At 45.4% G+C, this 16,902-nt stretch overlaps 1 protein-coding gene and 1 long non-coding RNA gene across 3 annotated transcripts in view; one reads left to right on the forward strand and one right to left on the reverse strand.

Moving 5' to 3' along the window:
- Positions 1 to 3,465: 3,465 nt before the first annotated feature.
- LOC307221396 overlaps positions 3,466 to 16,902 on the forward strand; it is a 50,175-nt gene continuing 36,738 nt past the window's right edge. The window contains exons 1-2 of the long non-coding RNA XR_013841365.1: positions 3,466 to 4,095; positions 11,199 to 11,268. This is a non-coding gene — a long non-coding RNA (uncharacterized lncRNA). The remainder of the gene's footprint in view (positions 4,096 to 11,198; positions 11,269 to 16,902) is intronic.
- On the reverse strand, positions 3,676 to 9,924 carry LOC307221133 (NTPase KAP family P-loop domain-containing protein 1-like). 2 transcript variants are annotated; one of them, XM_079985421.1, is made up of 4 exons: positions 9,719 to 9,924; positions 8,928 to 9,010; positions 7,484 to 7,612; positions 3,676 to 7,332 (listed from the first exon to the last, which is right to left on the reverse strand). In XM_079985421.1, exons 2-4 carry the CDS (start codon positions 8,968 to 8,970, stop codon positions 5,249 to 5,251), a joined length of 2,256 nt encoding a protein of 751 aa, XP_079841547.1. In that variant the 5' UTR covers positions 8,971 to 9,010; positions 9,719 to 9,924; the 3' UTR covers positions 3,676 to 5,248. The 2 variants fall into 2 exon arrangements, with proteins under 2 accessions (XP_079841547.1, XP_079841548.1); XM_079985422.1 differs by having other exon boundaries at positions 8,314 to 9,010.

A 16,902-nucleotide genomic window follows, 5' to 3' on the forward strand; every position in this document is an offset into this window, starting at 1 on the left:
GCTCGCTTCCAGCTCCGAGACCCATGTTCAGTGTGGACCATAATTACAGTGATATGACAGGGCTGCCATAAACCACAAAGATAATATTTGTAGTATTGGACCGCACTGCAGGGTTGTCATAAACCCTCCTAGGCTCCCAGTGCCCCATTTCTCCTGAGCCATGGACACCAAGGCCCTCGACTCTCTGCACTTTATTTATGACAGGAAGTGTTAGCAGGGGAGCATTCGCTTGAGGTCACCAATCTGTGTGGCAAATATTGCCCTGCTTGGGGTAAAACCTCAAGTGTACCATATACAGTGGTACCTCAGGTTACATACGCTTCAGGTTACAGATGCTTCGGGTTACAGACTCCGCTAACCCAGAAATAGTACCTCAGGTTAAGAACTTTGCTTCAGGATGAGAACAGAAATCGTGCTGTGGCAGCAGCGGGAGGCCCCATTAGCTAAAGTGGTACCTCAGGTTAAGAACAGATTCAGGTTAAGAACCGACCTCCAGAACGAATTAAGTTCTGTATTAAGTGTGCTCATCTTGTATAAAGGTAAAGGTAAAGGTACCCCTGCCCGTACAGGCCAGTCTTGACAGACTCTGGGGTTGTGCGCCCATCTCACTTAAGAGGCCAGGGGCCAGCGCTGTCCGGAGACACTTCCGGGTCACGTGGCCAGCGTGACATCGCTGCTCTGGCGAGCCAGAGCCGCACACGGAAACGCCGTTTACCTTCCCGCTGGTAAGCGGTCCCTATTTATCTACTTGCACCCGGAGGTGCTTTCGAACTGCTAGGTTGGCAGGCGCTGGGACCGAGCAGCGGGAGCGCACCCCGCCGCAGGGATTCGAACCACCGACCTTTCGATCGGCAAGCCCTAGGCGCTGAGGCTTTAACCCACAGCGCCACCTGCGTCCCACGCTCATCTTGTATAATTGTACATAAATACAAATATTGCAAACTCACATAAGCATCCAGAGATCTCTCCTTCCAGAGGAAGCTGGACCCAAGAAAGAATTAAGTGCCACTGTATTCTGTCCGGTCAGACCTCACCTGGAGTACTGTGTCCAGTTCTGGGCACCACAGTTCAAGAAGGACACTGACAAACTGGAACGTGTCCAGAGGAGGGCAACCAAAATGGTCAAAGGCCTGGAAACGATGCCTTATGAGGAACGGCTAAGGGAGCTGGGCATGTTTAGCCTGGAGAAGAGGAGGTTAAGGGGTGATATGATAGCCATGTTCAAATATATAAAAGGATGTCACATAGAGGAGGGAGAAAGGTTGTTTTCTGCTGCTCCAGAGAAGCGGACACGGAGCAATGGTTCCAAACTACAAGAAAGAAGATTCCACCTAAACATTAGGAAGAACTTCCTGACAGTAAGAGCTGTTTGACAGTGGAATTTGCTGCCAAGGAGTGTGGTGGAGTCTCCTTCTTTGGAGGTCTTTAAGCAGAGGCTTGACAACCATATGTCAGGAGTGCTCTGATGGTGTTTCCTGCTTGGCAGGGGTTGGACTCGATGGCCCCAGTGGTCTCTTCCAACTCTATGATTCTATGATTCTAAGTTCTTAACCCGAGGTACCACTGTAGATGTATTTGGGCTCCATTCAAAGGCCCCACTTCCTCCTTAACACCAAATACCTTTTTTGCTCCCCAATTCCTGTCCCTCCAGAGAGCCAGCGCCCCTTTCTCTTCTACATTGGGAAAGAAAACCTAAATTGTGTCTCCATTAAAAAATAATAAATCATAGAGTTTCAAATATAAATTGTACCAATTTACAGAGTTTCACACATTATTTTTACAGGTGCCCCACTTCCCGAAATGGCAAGAGGTTTCAGGGGTGCTGCTTTCTTGGGTCCAGCTTCCTCTGGAAGGAGAGATCTCTGGATGCTTATGTGAGTTTGCAATGTTTGTATTTATGTACAATTATACAAGATGAGCACAGGAAGAGGCAAACAGCACAGCGTTCTTTCCCACAGTAAATTTACTGCCTCACAATCAAATCCCCTGGATCCAGCACTCCCCAAGATATAATCGCCCAAATTGCGAGAAGTGAGGTTACAGGGAACCAGGCAGAGGTCCTTCTCGGTAGTGGCACCCACCCTGTGGAACACCCTTCCTTCAAGGCAATAAGCAACTATCTTACTTTTAAAAGACATCTGAAGGCAGCCCTGTTTAGGGAATTTTCTAATGTTTAATGCTGTGTTTTAATATTCAGTTGGGAGCCGCCCAGAGTAGCTGGGAAAACCCCGCCAGATGGGTGGGGTATAAATAATAAATTAATATTATTATTTCTTTTCCTTCTGTTTTTCTCTGTGCCTCTCTGCCTCTCCCAAAATGCTTCTGTTGTCCTCTGCACACACAGATTTCGAGCCTCACCCATAGGTGCTGGATAGGGGTGAAGCAGTCAGAAAAGGCATGTGTAATCTCTTTTGAAATCAAAACAAAATAAAAGAAAAAAAATTCCTTCCAGTAGCACCTTAAAGACCAATTAAGTTAGTTCTAGGTATGAGCTTTCGTGTGCATGCACACTTCTTCAGATACCAACATGCAGTGTGCATGCACACGAAAGCTCATACCTAGAACTAACTTAGTTGGTCTTTAAGGTGCTACTGGAAGGAATTTTTTTTCTTTTATTTTGTTTTGACTATGGCAGACCAACACGGCTACCTACCTGTAACTCTTTTGAAATGATTTTCATATTCCCACCATTTCTATTATTGCCCTATCATTTGGCCGAGTGAGGCAACTGCTTCAGGTGGCAGGGGCTGCGGGTGGGAGTAAAGCAGGGGCAGCCCCTCCAGCTCTTCCTGTTAGTTGGAGGGCCACATTCTCTTTTCTGCACTCACTAAGTTAGCCTGCTGCCCTTGGATGCAGTGGGGAATGCTGACCCATTGCCGGAGCTGAAGTCAAATTTAACTGCCAGAATGTATACATGGGAATGGGGTGAGGGGTGGGGATCTTATAGGCAGTGCTTTGTTTCTGCAAAAAAAAAGGTGCCGGTACTCTCTGGGCACAAATTTTCCCTGGGGCCAGGAGAAACAATTACATGTTAAACAAATGCATGTTCTACTGAAACTTCATTATGATCTTGGTATATAGTTATTACATGATGCATGATAATGACTTGCGGCAATACCACAACTTTTTCTGCACTCTCAGTACCTGACTCTGCATGCTTATTTTCACCACAGGGTCATGCCATCCGACATTCTGCTGGGACACAGGCTTGCACCTCCTACCTCAATCCTGGGAAGTATTTGCAGAGCTTAGAGAAGGAGGCACGATGCTTTGAGGGGGTCCAAGAGCCACCCCGACACCTTCCTAAAGCCTTCCCAGCTTTGGAAAGGAGGCAGCAGGGCTCCAGGATCCTGTCAGAGCCTCACGGCTCCTTCCTTAATATCAGAAAACGTTTGCCCAGTTTAGGGAAGGAGGCGCAATGTTCTGACAGGTCCGAGAGCCTCCTGTCTCTTCCCCAACAAAAAAGTGGTGGAACTGTGTTCTGGCATGTTCAGCACTGCTAATAACCTGCTTCAAACATCAAAATGTATTGGGCTGGGTCCAGATATCAATTCTAACCCATAACACTCTTTTACTAATCCTGGAAATCAGAGAGCAAATTCACCAACATTATGTTCCATGACATTTATAATTAAGTATAAAGACTTCAGTACACACACACACACACACCAGCACTTGTTGGTTTATTTAATAAAATTTATATACCACTTTATTGTATTGACGCTTTTAAGGTGCTTACAAGAAATATTAAAATTATCGTAAACAACAGTTAAAAACAGTAATTAAAATGAATTAAAAGATTAACAGTAAAATAAATTAAAATACATCACCATCTATATATCTAGGTAGGCTTGCCTAAACAAAAACAGGTGCTGAAATGTTGCCTTTACTATAGCTACATAAATCTCAACAGAAAGTGATCTGACCATGTGCTGTTGTCAATATCTCCCACTTTTAGAACACCCTCCTCCTGTCCAGGTGAGAGGAGCCCAGGACGGCAAACAAATAAGAATTAAAATATCCAAAAATACCCAATACAAATACCCCAATACAAATGCAGACTGGAAAATAGCTTATTGACAAGAAGGTCTTCAGGTAGGTCCCGAAAAGACAACAGACCCCCTAATTTTCACAGTGTTTCATTTTCCAGTGATACACATGCAGCAGTGCCATTTCAGGGTTTGGTGGGGGAGATTCCCATCTGAGTTTCAAGCTCTGCCATTTCGGTATATTAACTACTGATTTAAAACAATGCATGTTGAAAGTATTTGTCTTGTTGCTTTTCAATGCCTTCTTTGACAGCCTCCTGTGTAAGAAACACAGAGATAGGAGCATTTGAGATATAATGATTTGAGAGTTGACTTAACACCCTAATTGGAAAACCAGTATTGATCCAGGGTTGTTAAAACTGTCTACCAAATGTCTAACTAGTATTGGTTGAGGTTTAATTTCTGGGTCATGGATATTGGTGGTTCTGGGGTATTTTTGTGTTTGGTTCTTTTAACTAGGGCTTTTTTTCAGCCCTGGAACTCACTAGTTCTGATACCTCTCAGGTAGGCGCCATTGCCATTCTAAGAGAACAAGGGAGGTGTTCATGATGAGTTCCGGCACCTCTTTTTCTAGAAAAATAGCACTGCTTTTAACCCTTTTGAGAAATGATAAGTGGTAGAGTCCTTCGAATCTCTAAGCTCAGCCTTCCTCAGCCTGGTGCCCTCCAGATGTCTTGGACTACAAGTCCCATCAGCTTCGACCAGCACAACTGCAGAAGGCTGTCTCACACCTGTAGCCATATGCATTTTCAAACTGTTTGGGTTGTGGCTTGCTGTTGTAACACTGTTCTTGATTTCATTTCATTTTTTTCATTTTACTTTTAATTTGTATACCGCCTTTCTATATTAGTATACAAAAGGCTGTTTACAAGCTGAAGGAACAACAAAATATACAACAAAGATCACACACACCTTATATCAATTTGATCCAATACAAAAAAGTCATCATAAAAATATATCTTTAAAATAAACCATTTATATCAAATAAAGTAACATTCAATAATCCATTACATATACAATAACATTATGTATCAGCAAATAATAATTAAACATAAATTCAGTCTCAACGATTACAATAAATAATTACTAAACTATAATCAGTAAAAGTAACAGCAATTCACAATGAATAAAATACCACAATACATACAAAACCTTGTAAAAGGATCAAGTTGAGAAACAAAGGCACACAACTTACAAAGTTATTTAAAAAAAATATTTCTGAACTCATCTTCTGTCATCTCAGATGTTTCTGCTTTTCTTAAAGTCACGGTCTGGGAAAGACTGGAGGGTGGGGCAAGGCAGGTGGGAAAAGCCATTGTCTGATGGTCAGCACAAAGTCTCTCACCTCTCATAATTCTTCCTTCAGAAACAGCTCCTTTATGAAGGAGACTCCTAGGGCTGGGGCGTTGGGCAAGGCGGGTGGAAAAAGCCTTTGACTGATGCCCAGCACAAAGTCTCTCCCCCCTCATAATTCTTCCTCTGAAAACACCTCCCATATGAAGGAGTCTTCTAGGGCTGGGGCGTCGGGCAAGGCGGGTGGAAAAAGCCATTGCCTCATGGCCAGCACAGAGCCTTTCCCCCTTCACATTTCTTCCTCTCAGAACAGCTTCCTTATGAAGAATACTCCTAGAGGTGGGGCGTCGGGCAAGGCAGGTGGGAACAGCCATTGCCTGATTGCCAGCACAAAGTCTTTCTCCCCTCAATGGATGGTGACTTGCTGCCTTTTCGTCTACTGTTTCTTTCTCTGCTTTTTCTTCCTCTGCTGTTATGCTGTTCAGGCCCCGTAGCAACTCAAATGGCCTTTTCAAAGAGAGATCCAAACTGATCAGGTAATTTGCCAAATATCTGGCCCACTTTGCTGTGATATGGGACCTGGTGACCAGGAAGCTTCTGAAAAGATCTGGATCTCCATCAAGTTCCAGAAGTTTTTGGATATCATTCTTAATCTTAGCCAATGCTGGCTCATGGTCATCATAAATCTCTAGTAATGTTTTGCCATCTTCCTCTGTTTCCCTCCATAGCAGATTTCTTCCATGTCTATCTGCTTCCCTCCTCTGGCTTTCCTCAAGCTTTCTTCGGAATCGGGCATCATCCAAACATTGCAAAATCCAGCTCAGGCGGCAAGGCCAGCCGTTGGAAAGAACAACCCAGTCTATCACCTCTCTGATGTCAATTTTTTCCTCATATTTCCAAGGAGCCTTCGATTCCATCTTGGTGATGGACAAGATGGTCAGGACTGTGTTCACCACCCTCTTCAGTTGCGCAGAATTCCCTGGAATGTATTCATTATTCATCAGGTGCTTACAAATACTTAACTTTTCGCTACAGCTGGGGTCTTCTAAACCTACCACCGTGATCTTGACGTTGTTTTCTTCACAAGAGCATGCAGCTGGATTCTCATAATCCACCTTCAGGATCTCATTAAACAGCCTTAATTTGTCCTTGGGAGTCATATGCGGCAGGGAGAAGGGCAAGGACACAATTCGGTTTAAGTACAAGTAGCCATTTGTATTTTTCTTTTCTTTCTGAATACAGTCCACAAGGATGCTTGGATCGGCAGCCAAGATGGAGATAAATGGGGCATCTTTGTTGGAAAGAAGTATGTTTATGGCATCCAGAACATCCACCACTTTGTCCTGTGTGCATCTGTCCAAATTGATGATCTTCAGGACCACCAGGATCTTTCGATTCTCTATCCATCCCAGGAACTGGAGGAAATTAGCTATGGTTTCCACTTCTTCTTTCACAAAGTTCATGAAGCCCATCTTGGCACTGAGGGTGTTTCTGTCAATTTCTATCTGAAGCTTCTTTTTCAGTGTGTAGTAGAACTTTGTCATTACGTGTATGAAAGGAGCGATAAACAGAATAGCCCCTACTAAAGCAGTGGATCCAAAGAGCGACTTTAAATTATCTTCCTTTATCAACATGCTAACTGCTAGTAAAATAAGAATCAAACCTATTATAATAGGAATGAAGAACTTCCCCCATCCTTTAAAAACCCATTTCCTTCTCTTAGTTTTTTTCAGAGATTGCCCATCAAGGATCATAAAAGTTGTAAAAAGTGCTTTGTTTTTTCCTTCGATTCCATCAAGCAGCGCTGTAAGAATGCCAGCCCAGATGTGGTCACATCCCACATACTCCCAGGCATCGAAATGGATGAAGATGTACTGGGTACCTTTGTATTCTTCTGAACCAGAAGCAGGGTAACATAGAATCATATGCCAAATGAGTGAAAACAGGGAATACTTTCTTCCACCTTCCTCTCCCTCCGTGGGCATGTGGCCTGTAAAAGAAAGCAGAAGCACACCATTTATATTAATCTGTACCCGTTATTACTTAATATTGATTTCTCCTGGCCCCATTTTATTCCACACTCCTTACATTTTGTCTCCTTATCTGGGCTTTCTGTTCCCATGGGAATTGGTGGTACTTACTTTCAATTTCATCTAAGAGTCTTCTTTTGTTTCTTCCCCATGGTGCATAGAATCCCACTGTCACTGGCGGGTCAATCTCTTGTAGAGTCTTTGCCAGGGCTTTGCAGTAAAGGGCTTCGTGGGTTTCAACTGTGCAATCACAATCCATTTTACAGGAAAGAAAGCAAAAAGATATTATTTTTTTAAAAAACAGGTGGATAGTAGCTGCTGTCGGCACCTCCTATTGGAACCACAGGCGTGAAATAAAGAGGCACGCCACAGGAGAAGTTAAAGGCAGGCTTGGGTGACAAGGGTTTTGCTTTTTAGCAAGCCCAAATTGTTGCACCCACATGAATGACAAGGATCTGAGAGGTGTGCTGCAGCAGCACAGGGTCAAACCATGTTGGCAAGAGGCATTCCCACCTCATACAACGCCTACCCATCCAATGCACTGAAGCTCAGAGACTGAACCCAAACTGAGCAGTTTTCTACACCCTCTGACTGACCCAAAACACCATGCTGTGGACACCAGTAAGCACTGTGAGATGCACGTCAGGTGGAACCATAACCAATGTGGGCCCTTAGATGGCCTAACATAAGGCTGTAAAGCTCCAAATGTCAAGTCCACCATGGCCTGTATATCCTTGCTGCCAAAACTCAAAGTGCCAGCAGTAGTATATGCAGCAGCACTGCAAAAGGATTGTGCACCAGAACAGGTCACATCCATCCCCAGCCATGTCAAGGCATGATTTGTAACAGCCCCAAACTGCTATTTAATGAGGAACTTCCCATCGTGGTGATGAAACCGTGGATTTGCAGAAGGCAGAAGGCTGACTTAATGTTGCACTTACCCATGAAAACACCTTGGGTGACAACAGTGAACCATGATGATTCCGCTATCAAAGCAAAAGTAGCAATCTGAACAAAGGTGATCAGGGAGGGGCATCATTAACCACCTGCCCCTTGTGCTGGGACCACTGCTGAATGAGATGGCGTTGAACCTCCTGCTTCAGGTGCCACGGGGAAGATGTAGCACTGACTGCCTTAAGCATGAAACTAAAACAGCCTGGCTACAGGCTCATACCACCACTGCTGCCACATGTGGTTTCTCTTTCCTCCACAAGGCTTCCTCAGAGGCGCATGTACCATAAAGATCTGAAGAAGCCAAGAGGGAGGTGGGATGGGCTTAAATAGCCCCCTGCTCTGCTTAGCTCACTCTGTACCAACATGCAATAGCACAGTAGTTTGTGGGTAAAGGCACATCATCAATCAATCAATAAATAAAATTTTATTTATATCCCGCCCTCCCCAGCCGAAGCCGGGCTCAGAGCGGCTAACAACAGTAAAATAATACAGCATGGCCCATTCCTGAAGTGGCCACAAAGGCCCACTGCTACCAGAACCCTGTGGACCGAGCGGCCGAGAGGGGAAAGTGCAGAGAACTGATTTAGTAATAATGATGCACCTTTATGGTCTCTCATCAGTGCTTGGTGCTCTGGATCATTCATCTCTGTGGCAAAGCGTCTCAACTTCAGCAGCTGCCCAACTCTGTCAAAATATATATACATAGAATAAATACATTTTGGGGCAGGGCACTAGCTTAAAGGAAGGGTAAGTGGTGGTGGGCCGCCATACTGCTTAAATCACACTGGGATGCTGGCAATTCCCACCATACCTAGATGTCTCCCCATTCATCTCCAGGCTCATTTAAAAGGTGCTGGTTAAAGCCAGGCTACTAAAGCATTATCTGTATAGCTCAGTGGGTAAGAGCATGGTGCCAGGCTTGCAGGCTTGATCCCTGTACGGGACAGCTACATATTCTGGCTATTGCAGGGGGTTGGACTAGATGATCCTCAAGGTCCCTTCCAACTCTAAAGTTCCATGATTCTATTATCTCATCGGCATTTATGATCCTGACTGTCCCCTGTGGTCATTGGGTGAGGTGCAGTTGAGAACAAGTAGCACCCTGGTAATGCAGCACCCAGATCAGCCTTTCCGAATATATGTCCTTCCAGATGTTTTGTAGTACAACTCCCATTAGCCACAGACATGATGGTCATGCTGGGTAGAAATCCTTGGATATGGTCTGAAGATCCATGAGGCTAAAGCCAAGCTAGACGACATAGGAATTCTCGTGGCTTGGGACTGTGCTGCATTCCCTGATCCATAACATTTATGCAGGTGCATAAATCATCTCTAGATAAGCAAGTTAATCCCACCCTCTTCTTTTTTGCCTTAAAAAAGAATGCACCTTACCTGGAAAAAAAACCAACACGAGCATGGACTTGTTTGGATCCTTCACCTGAAGGCTTGCCACAGATTTAGTGAAGCTTGAATAACCCCAGACACTGACTCTTGGCTCTGAATCTCACAGACTATATATTAAATGGGATGTGGCTAACCATGACACAATATGAGCAGTGGCTTTCAACATAGTGAAAGGAAACTTGGATTACACCAGCTTGTTTGGTTAGAAGTTTGCTTGGCTGTAGATTCACAGAAAGTAAACAATTATCAGTTCATAAAAGCCAATAATTTATTGTTGTCACCATAAAGGTAAAGGTAAAGGTACCCCTGCCCATACGGGCCAGTCTTGACAGACTCTGGGGTTGTGCGCCCATCTCACTTAAGAGGCCAGGGGCCAGCGCTGTCCGGAGACACTTCCGGGTCACGTGGCCAGCGTGACATCGCTGCTCTGGCGAGCCAGAGTCGCACACGGAAACGCTGTTTACCTTCCCGCTGGTAAGCGGTCCCTATTTATCTACTTGCACTTTGAGGTGCTTTCGAACTGCTAGGTTGGCAGGCGCTGGGACCGAGCAGCGGGAGCGCACCCCGCCGCAGGGATTCGAACCGCCGACCTTTCGATCGGCAAGTCCTAGGCGCTGAGGCTTTAACCCACAGCGCCACCTGCGTCCCCATAGGTCTTAATAAAAGTAACCATCATACAGAAATGAAAAAGATTTCTTAGGATAGTTATGTAACATTAGTAATATCTTGGTAAGGTGTAGCTTTTCTTCACAAAAGCAAAATAAGCAACTTTTTCAGTAATCACCCTATGATTTGTGGTAGAATCAAAGTATTTGTTTCTTTATTTGCCCAGTGGCAGAGCAATGAGAAAGTGACTTGGATTTTGGTTGCTTGAAAACAGAATAGAAAATGAGGGTTATGTTCAACCTCTTCAAACCTACAAATACAGCATCTCTGAGCAGAGAGAACCTTCCTCAACAGACTACTGTACTGTGGTACCTCGGGTTAAGAACTTAATTTGTTCTGGAGGTCCGTTCTTAACTGAAACTGTTCTTAACCTGAGGTACCACTTTAGCTAATGGGGCCGCCACGCCGCTGCCGCGCGATTTCTGTTCTCATCCTGAAGCAAAGTTCTCAACCTGAAATTTTTGGGTTAGCAGAGTCTGTAACCTTAAGCGCCTGTAACCTGAAGGGTCTGTAACCTGAGGTACCACTTTAATGTGCTGTTTGTGGGGCTACCTTTTGAAGACTACCTTCCAAACAGCAGTTTGGAAACTGCTATTAGTGCAGAATACAGCAGCTAGATTGCTGCTAACTAGCACCTTGCACTGAAAAACTGTTGCCCCCTTGTTCAAGAACTGCACTGGTTTCCCCGAGTGCAGTTCAGAGCTGATGTTTCCCTTCAAAGCTCTACCTGGCTTGGGATCTGTCTTGTAGGAATGTCTTCCCCTCATATTAAACATGCCCTTGTCTTGTGATCCTCTTGGAGGTCTTCCTCCAGGTGTCCTCCCCAACTGAGGGAAGGGTCTGACTCTGACCACAACGAGAAGAACTAATATGTGGGTACCATCCCATTTATTGAACACTTTCTCATCTTTGGAGTGTGGCATGAAGGACTTTTGACTTTTAATAAAGTACTCATTTTGGTCTCTGGTTTATACAGCTGCTATTGATTATCCTATTAGCATTTCGTTAATGTGTTATTAGTGAATAGGAATTTCACCCTGCATTAGGAGAGTCACTCATCACTTGACTTGACAGGAAGCAGGTGCATGAGTTTCTTGCTCATACTAAAATTAAGGAACAAGCTATTGCACAGCTAACCACACGAGGTAGTGATCTTGGCAGCCAGGAAAAGGAACAAATGCATTGTTTTTGTCCTTTATAACTGGTAATCCTTCCTTCTTAGCATTTTCCTCGAGATAGGGATATGACTCTTTCCCGAGGAACTCTTAGGTCTGAAAAGATGACACTTACCTCATGAGTTCTACTCTCTAAGGAAAGGGTCTGTTTCTTGGCTAAGTGTTAATGACATAATGAGTCAAATATCACTCATGAAGACTTGGCACAAGAATGAAATTCCAATGCTGAGAATGTGTGTGTATGAATTCCCAGCAGAGCTGTTTAGAGTGGTAAACCGGCTGGTCCAGATCGGTGTGGTATCATTGACAGTCAATAGCCTGCTGGGAGAGACCTGTGAATCACTTTTAGGGTAAAATCACCTGAACCCATGCTGAACTTGATGCCACCATGGTTTCAGGTTTATTGAAAGTCTCTGGAGCATCAGAGAATTACAGGTGAGGGTCTTCCCAGCATCCAAAGGTTTTTGAGAACTACTGTCCACTCTCTAATATTCCTTTCCTCAGCAAGGTGATCAAGAGGGTGGTGGCTGCCCAGCCACAGATATGCTTGTAGGAAGTTGATTATCTAGCTCCATCCCAGTCTGGTTTCAGACCTAGTTCTGGCAGCAGATCAGTCTTGGTCACTCTGACTGATGACCTCTCTTGGGAGAGAGACAAAGCGAATGCAACCCTGAAGGTGCAATGGTTTCATTCCTACCTGCAGGGTCAGTACCAGGAAGTAGTACTAGGCGATTGTTGCTTGGCTCCATGGCTTTTGGACTGTGAAGTCCCACAAGGGTCCATTCTGTCTCCTTGCAATTTAACATCTATATGAAACCATTGGGAGCAGTTGTTTGGGGATTTGGAGTGTGGTGTCGACTGTATGCTGAAGACACACAGCTCTTATCTCTCCATTCCATCAGAAGGAGGCAGTGATGAACTGGATGGGAGCCAGTAAAATGAGGCTGAATCCTGATGAGACGGAAGTGATTTGGGTGAATGGTTCTCCTATTCAGAAACTAGGTACACATCCTGTTCTGCAAGGGATTACACTTCCTTGAAGGACCAGGTTTGTAAATTGTCTCAGGAGCCCTTAAAGCTAGGAGTGGTTTACACAGAAGTCTTAGGGATTGTTATGGACTGGCTGGATGCAGAGGAGTGGTGAGAGGCAGCAGCTGGGGAACCCCCAAAGGAGGAAGGCTCAGAGCCAGGGTGGGGTGGGATGACAATGAGAGGGAGAAGAGGGAGCAGACTGGAAGGAATAGGTGTTGGATCCTGGAGAGGCAACAGCATTTAGTGAGCAGGAAGAGTCTGTGGCAGAGAGCAGTTCAGAAGCAGAGGCCGGAGAGGAGAAGGGGCCAAGAGGCAGAGATGAGTCAGACTGGTGAAGGAGCCAGGGGGCCTCCCCCGTTGCTGCAACCAGCTCCCCTCCTCCCTGGTCTCCCAAAACCAGGAGAGGTATGAAGAGGGAGGAGCAAAGACAGAAAAGCTGTCAGAGTCTCGGATTGCTTGGGAAGGACCTGAGGGAGCAGGAGACTTAGAGAGCTGTGGGAAGGCGGGGCTCATCAGTCCTCACAACTGTCTCATTGGGGTAAGATCTACTGGGAAGAGTTGCTGTGCTCACTGGGCCTGGCCTCCTGAGCTGTTTTGTTTTTTGAATAAAGAGAGTTAGCTTCACTGACACTGTGAGTTACTGCTGACCTGCTTCTGGACAAGTATCAATAAAAATTATGTAATAAAGCCATTGAACCAAGAGAATAAAAAAAAAATGTGTACAGCTGCATCTCCCCACCATTGGCCTACTTAGTGCAAGATGGTTCTTGAGTAGTCCTGTGGGGGCAGTGCAAGAGGGGTAACACCCCAGCTGGACCACTGGGAGATGATGGGCAGCTCTGCCTTCCCCACTTTTTTTGCTGTAATCCACCCTGGAAATACTTGCACTGAAGGGCAGATATAGGAACAAACAACTCCTTCCTATAAAATTCTAATTCTAGTTAGGTCCCTGTGGCTGTTCCCTCTGCCTTTCATCCCACCTCACTCCCACATTTGCTGGCACTTGGGTAGTCAGTTGCCCACCCAGCTGCATACTACTCACTCTCTTCATCACAGGTCTTGTTGGTCTCCAGGAGCAGAGAGGAAGGAGCTAGATGAAACAGCTGTGGCTCAGGCAAGCTATTACGCATTTTTCTTGACTCATCCTGGCGAATAACCCCGTAAGGCAATCTGATAATCATCTACTTATTTCATAACAACAGTAGCGTTTCAGTGTTCAAAGCACTTCATTTATTGCCTTGATTCTTCCTTAGAAACACCCTTGCGAGACTGACCAATATCTGTGTTTCTATTATTATTTATTGAATACCGAAATAGTATGGGGTGATGGAAGTTGTGGTACAACATCTGGAGGGCCACAGCTTCTGCATCCCTATTCTAAACTGGATCCCACGTAAGATGGACAGTGTTCTTTAGCTAACAGTCACTAGGTAACACTATACAATTTGGCTGTTTCACCCTCCATACACCACCTAAATCTAATTACTGGCTTTGGTGATGTAGACATGTGTTCTCCTCTTTACAACTGCTTTCTGCCCGAAGGAGATGTGTTTCATTTAAGGCAGGGATGAGGTGCCTGTGGCCCTGTTGCTGGATGACAGCTCCCATCATCCCATCCCTTGGGGGTTGGGAGTCTTACAGCATCTGGGGGGCCACAGCTTCCCCAAACCTGGCTCAGTACATGAGACAGATCTGGGTAACAGCAAGACTTAATGTTTTCAAATATGGGAGTCAGCCATTGCTGCTTTTATGCCAGGTATAAGCTGCTACCTGATCTAACCTGCAATCTCCATCTTCAAGTTGAGTCTATATCCAGACCTCAACATCCACCCTAGTTGTTTCTGGGGGTGGGGGAGGGTGGTCTGATCCCTTCCAACCCAGTTTGTGTACCATCAACCCTGATGAAGAGTTTTGCAGAACTCAAAACCTTGCACATCATTTTGCAACATTTTTGACGATCCGTTAAGTTATTGCCCAATGGCCTAATTTGGGGGGGGGAGGGGGAGAGGGGTATTTAAGTTTAAAATCTATTGTTTGTTTTTGGTTTTGATTCAGAAAGCGCAGTTCTGGAATATATACAGTCTCTTTGCTAAGGTTGCTGCTATCTTATATGAGGCAAATATGGTGGGGGTGGGTACTGATTTGAAACAGTTAACTCTACGTTTGTGGAGCTGGGGCACTATTTTGATTGATGTACAGTTTTAAAGGAAATTTCTTTTCCTTTAATTTCTTAAGGAAATTTCCTTTAATTTCTTAAGGAAATTTCCTTTAATTTCTTAAGAAAATCAGCCCTGAATGCTCACTGGAAGGACAGGTCCTGAAGCTGGAGACTCCAATACTTTGGCCACCTCATGAGAAGAGAAGACTCCCTGGAAAAGACCCTGATGTTGGGAAAGATGGAGGGCAGAAGGAGAAGGGGACGACAGAGGATGAGACGGTTGGACAGTGTTCTCGAAGCTACCAACATGAGCTTGACCAAACTGCAGGAGGCAGTGGAAGACAGGAGTGCCTGGTGTGCTCTGGTTCATGGAGTCACGAAGAGTCGGACACGACTGAACAACAACAAAAGTTTTAAATGCTATAAAAAGGGAGAAAACGGGTGTGCTTGTACTTACAAGAAACCCACCATAAAGAGGCCCACCAATTGTTTGCTTAAACATCAAGGGCACAGTGTGCAATTCACCTCTCCAGGTTCATCCAAATCACTAGGAGGCATGGGGCTCCAGCAGATGATGGCAGTTGTCTCATCTTTGTTAAAGAATTATTGCAGGGTCACCTGTGCTTCAATTTACAACCCTAATTCAGGTCAACAGCCATTTGACAGCCTTTAAGCTTTTATAAGCCAGGATGGGCAAGGATCAAGGAGACAGGTGGTTGGTTTCACTCGTCCAAGCAGCCTGTCCACATCCTCGGGTGTAACAGATTGGAACTGACCCCACGCAACTTGACTAGACAGGACTCTAGCACTCTCCCACCCCGGCCCTGCTCCCACAGTGGAGTCTACCACTTCCTAATTCTGAGCGACTTTATCTGCAAGAAACTTTGCAAAATCATTGCAGGAGATCATGTTGTTCCACTAAATTGCAAACCACCTGAAATAGTCTCCTGCTGCTGTTTTCTGCAGATGCAATAGAGGCGATGAAGAAAGTCTTCTTTGCCGTCACTACCACTACTTGGTAGGCTCGACATTGAGCTTTAACCCGTGTCCGGTCAGCTTCAGAATGAGTTATCCACCACCGGCGCTCTAGCCTTCTCAGCAATTGTTTCATTGCCCTTAGATCTGTGGAAAACCACGGGGCTATCCAGGCTCCATGCAATGAGAGAGGGCGCTTCGGAGCCAAACAGTCAATGTTGTTGTTTAGTCATTTAGTCGTGTCCGACTCTTCATGACCCCATGGACCAGAGCACGCCAGGCACTCCTGTCTTCCACTGCCTCCTGCAGTTTGGTCAAACTCATGCTGGTAGCTTCGAGAACACTCCCCATTCCAGCGGGCCACCAGGGAATCAGCTGAAAGGCCATCAACATGGGATAAAACATCCCCTACCACTCTCTGGAAACCATTTGGATCCATTAAGTGGCGGGGGCAGTCCATCGGCTGGGTGATTAATGTGCTTTAATATGTCCTCAAGCAGTCGGTGGCAATTTAAATTTTTATTTCCTTATTTCTTTTTTTTCCATTGTTGGGGGTGGGTGGGATGGATATTTGGTTGGGGATTAATTTTAGTATGATTGTTCTGTTCCTTTTTGTTGTTGTTTTATTGGTTCTGTATAGTTTGTGTTTTGTTTTGAAGGGGCTAGATCAGGGCTGCCTGGGAGTGGGGCCCCAGCCAACACGATGGCTGGGACAAGTTCCACAGGGGGGGAAGCACTGGGACATCCGATCTCGGTGATCATGGGCAGGAGGCGGAGTTACGCTAAGACCAGACCATGTCATTACCGAGGAGGCAGGTTTAGTCGTTGTTTGAAGACTATCCCTGCCTCCGGGTCTGGCCTTGACCGGATGGATACTGGAATCAACAGGGGAAACCTACATGAACTGAAGGTGTTGCTGTGTAATGCCAGGTCAATGATGAATAAAACCACTGCCATCCACGACCTGATTGTGGATGGAGGATTTGACCTGGCATGTGTGACAGAGACCTGGTTGGAGGAAGCAGATGGGCCTGTCCTTGCCGCTGCTTGCCCACCAGGTTTCTCTTACACACAGCAACCCAGGTCATGTGGGCGGGGAGGGGGGGTTGCAGTGATTTTTAGGAAGTCACTAGCTTGCACCAGGCATCTTACTGGGAAGATCCAGT

The sequence above is a fragment of the Podarcis cretensis genome, assembly GCF_951804945.1.
Source record: "Podarcis cretensis genome assembly, chromosome: 8".
NCBI lineage: Eukaryota > Metazoa > Chordata > Lepidosauria > Squamata > Lacertidae > Podarcis > Podarcis cretensis.

Coding starts and splice junctions, on each gene's coding strand:
- LOC307221133 (XM_079985421.1), bottom strand. CDS start 8,970: ATGAATGATCCAGAGCACCAAGCACTGATGAGAGACCATAAAG. Junction 7,613..8,927: donor ACTGATGAGAGACCATAAAG/GTGCATCATTAT, acceptor GTGATTGCACAG/TTGAAACCCACGAAGCCCTT. Junction 7,333..7,483: donor ACTCTTAGATGAAATTGAAA/GTAAGTACCACC, acceptor TTTCTTTTACAG/GCCACATGCCCACGGAGGGA.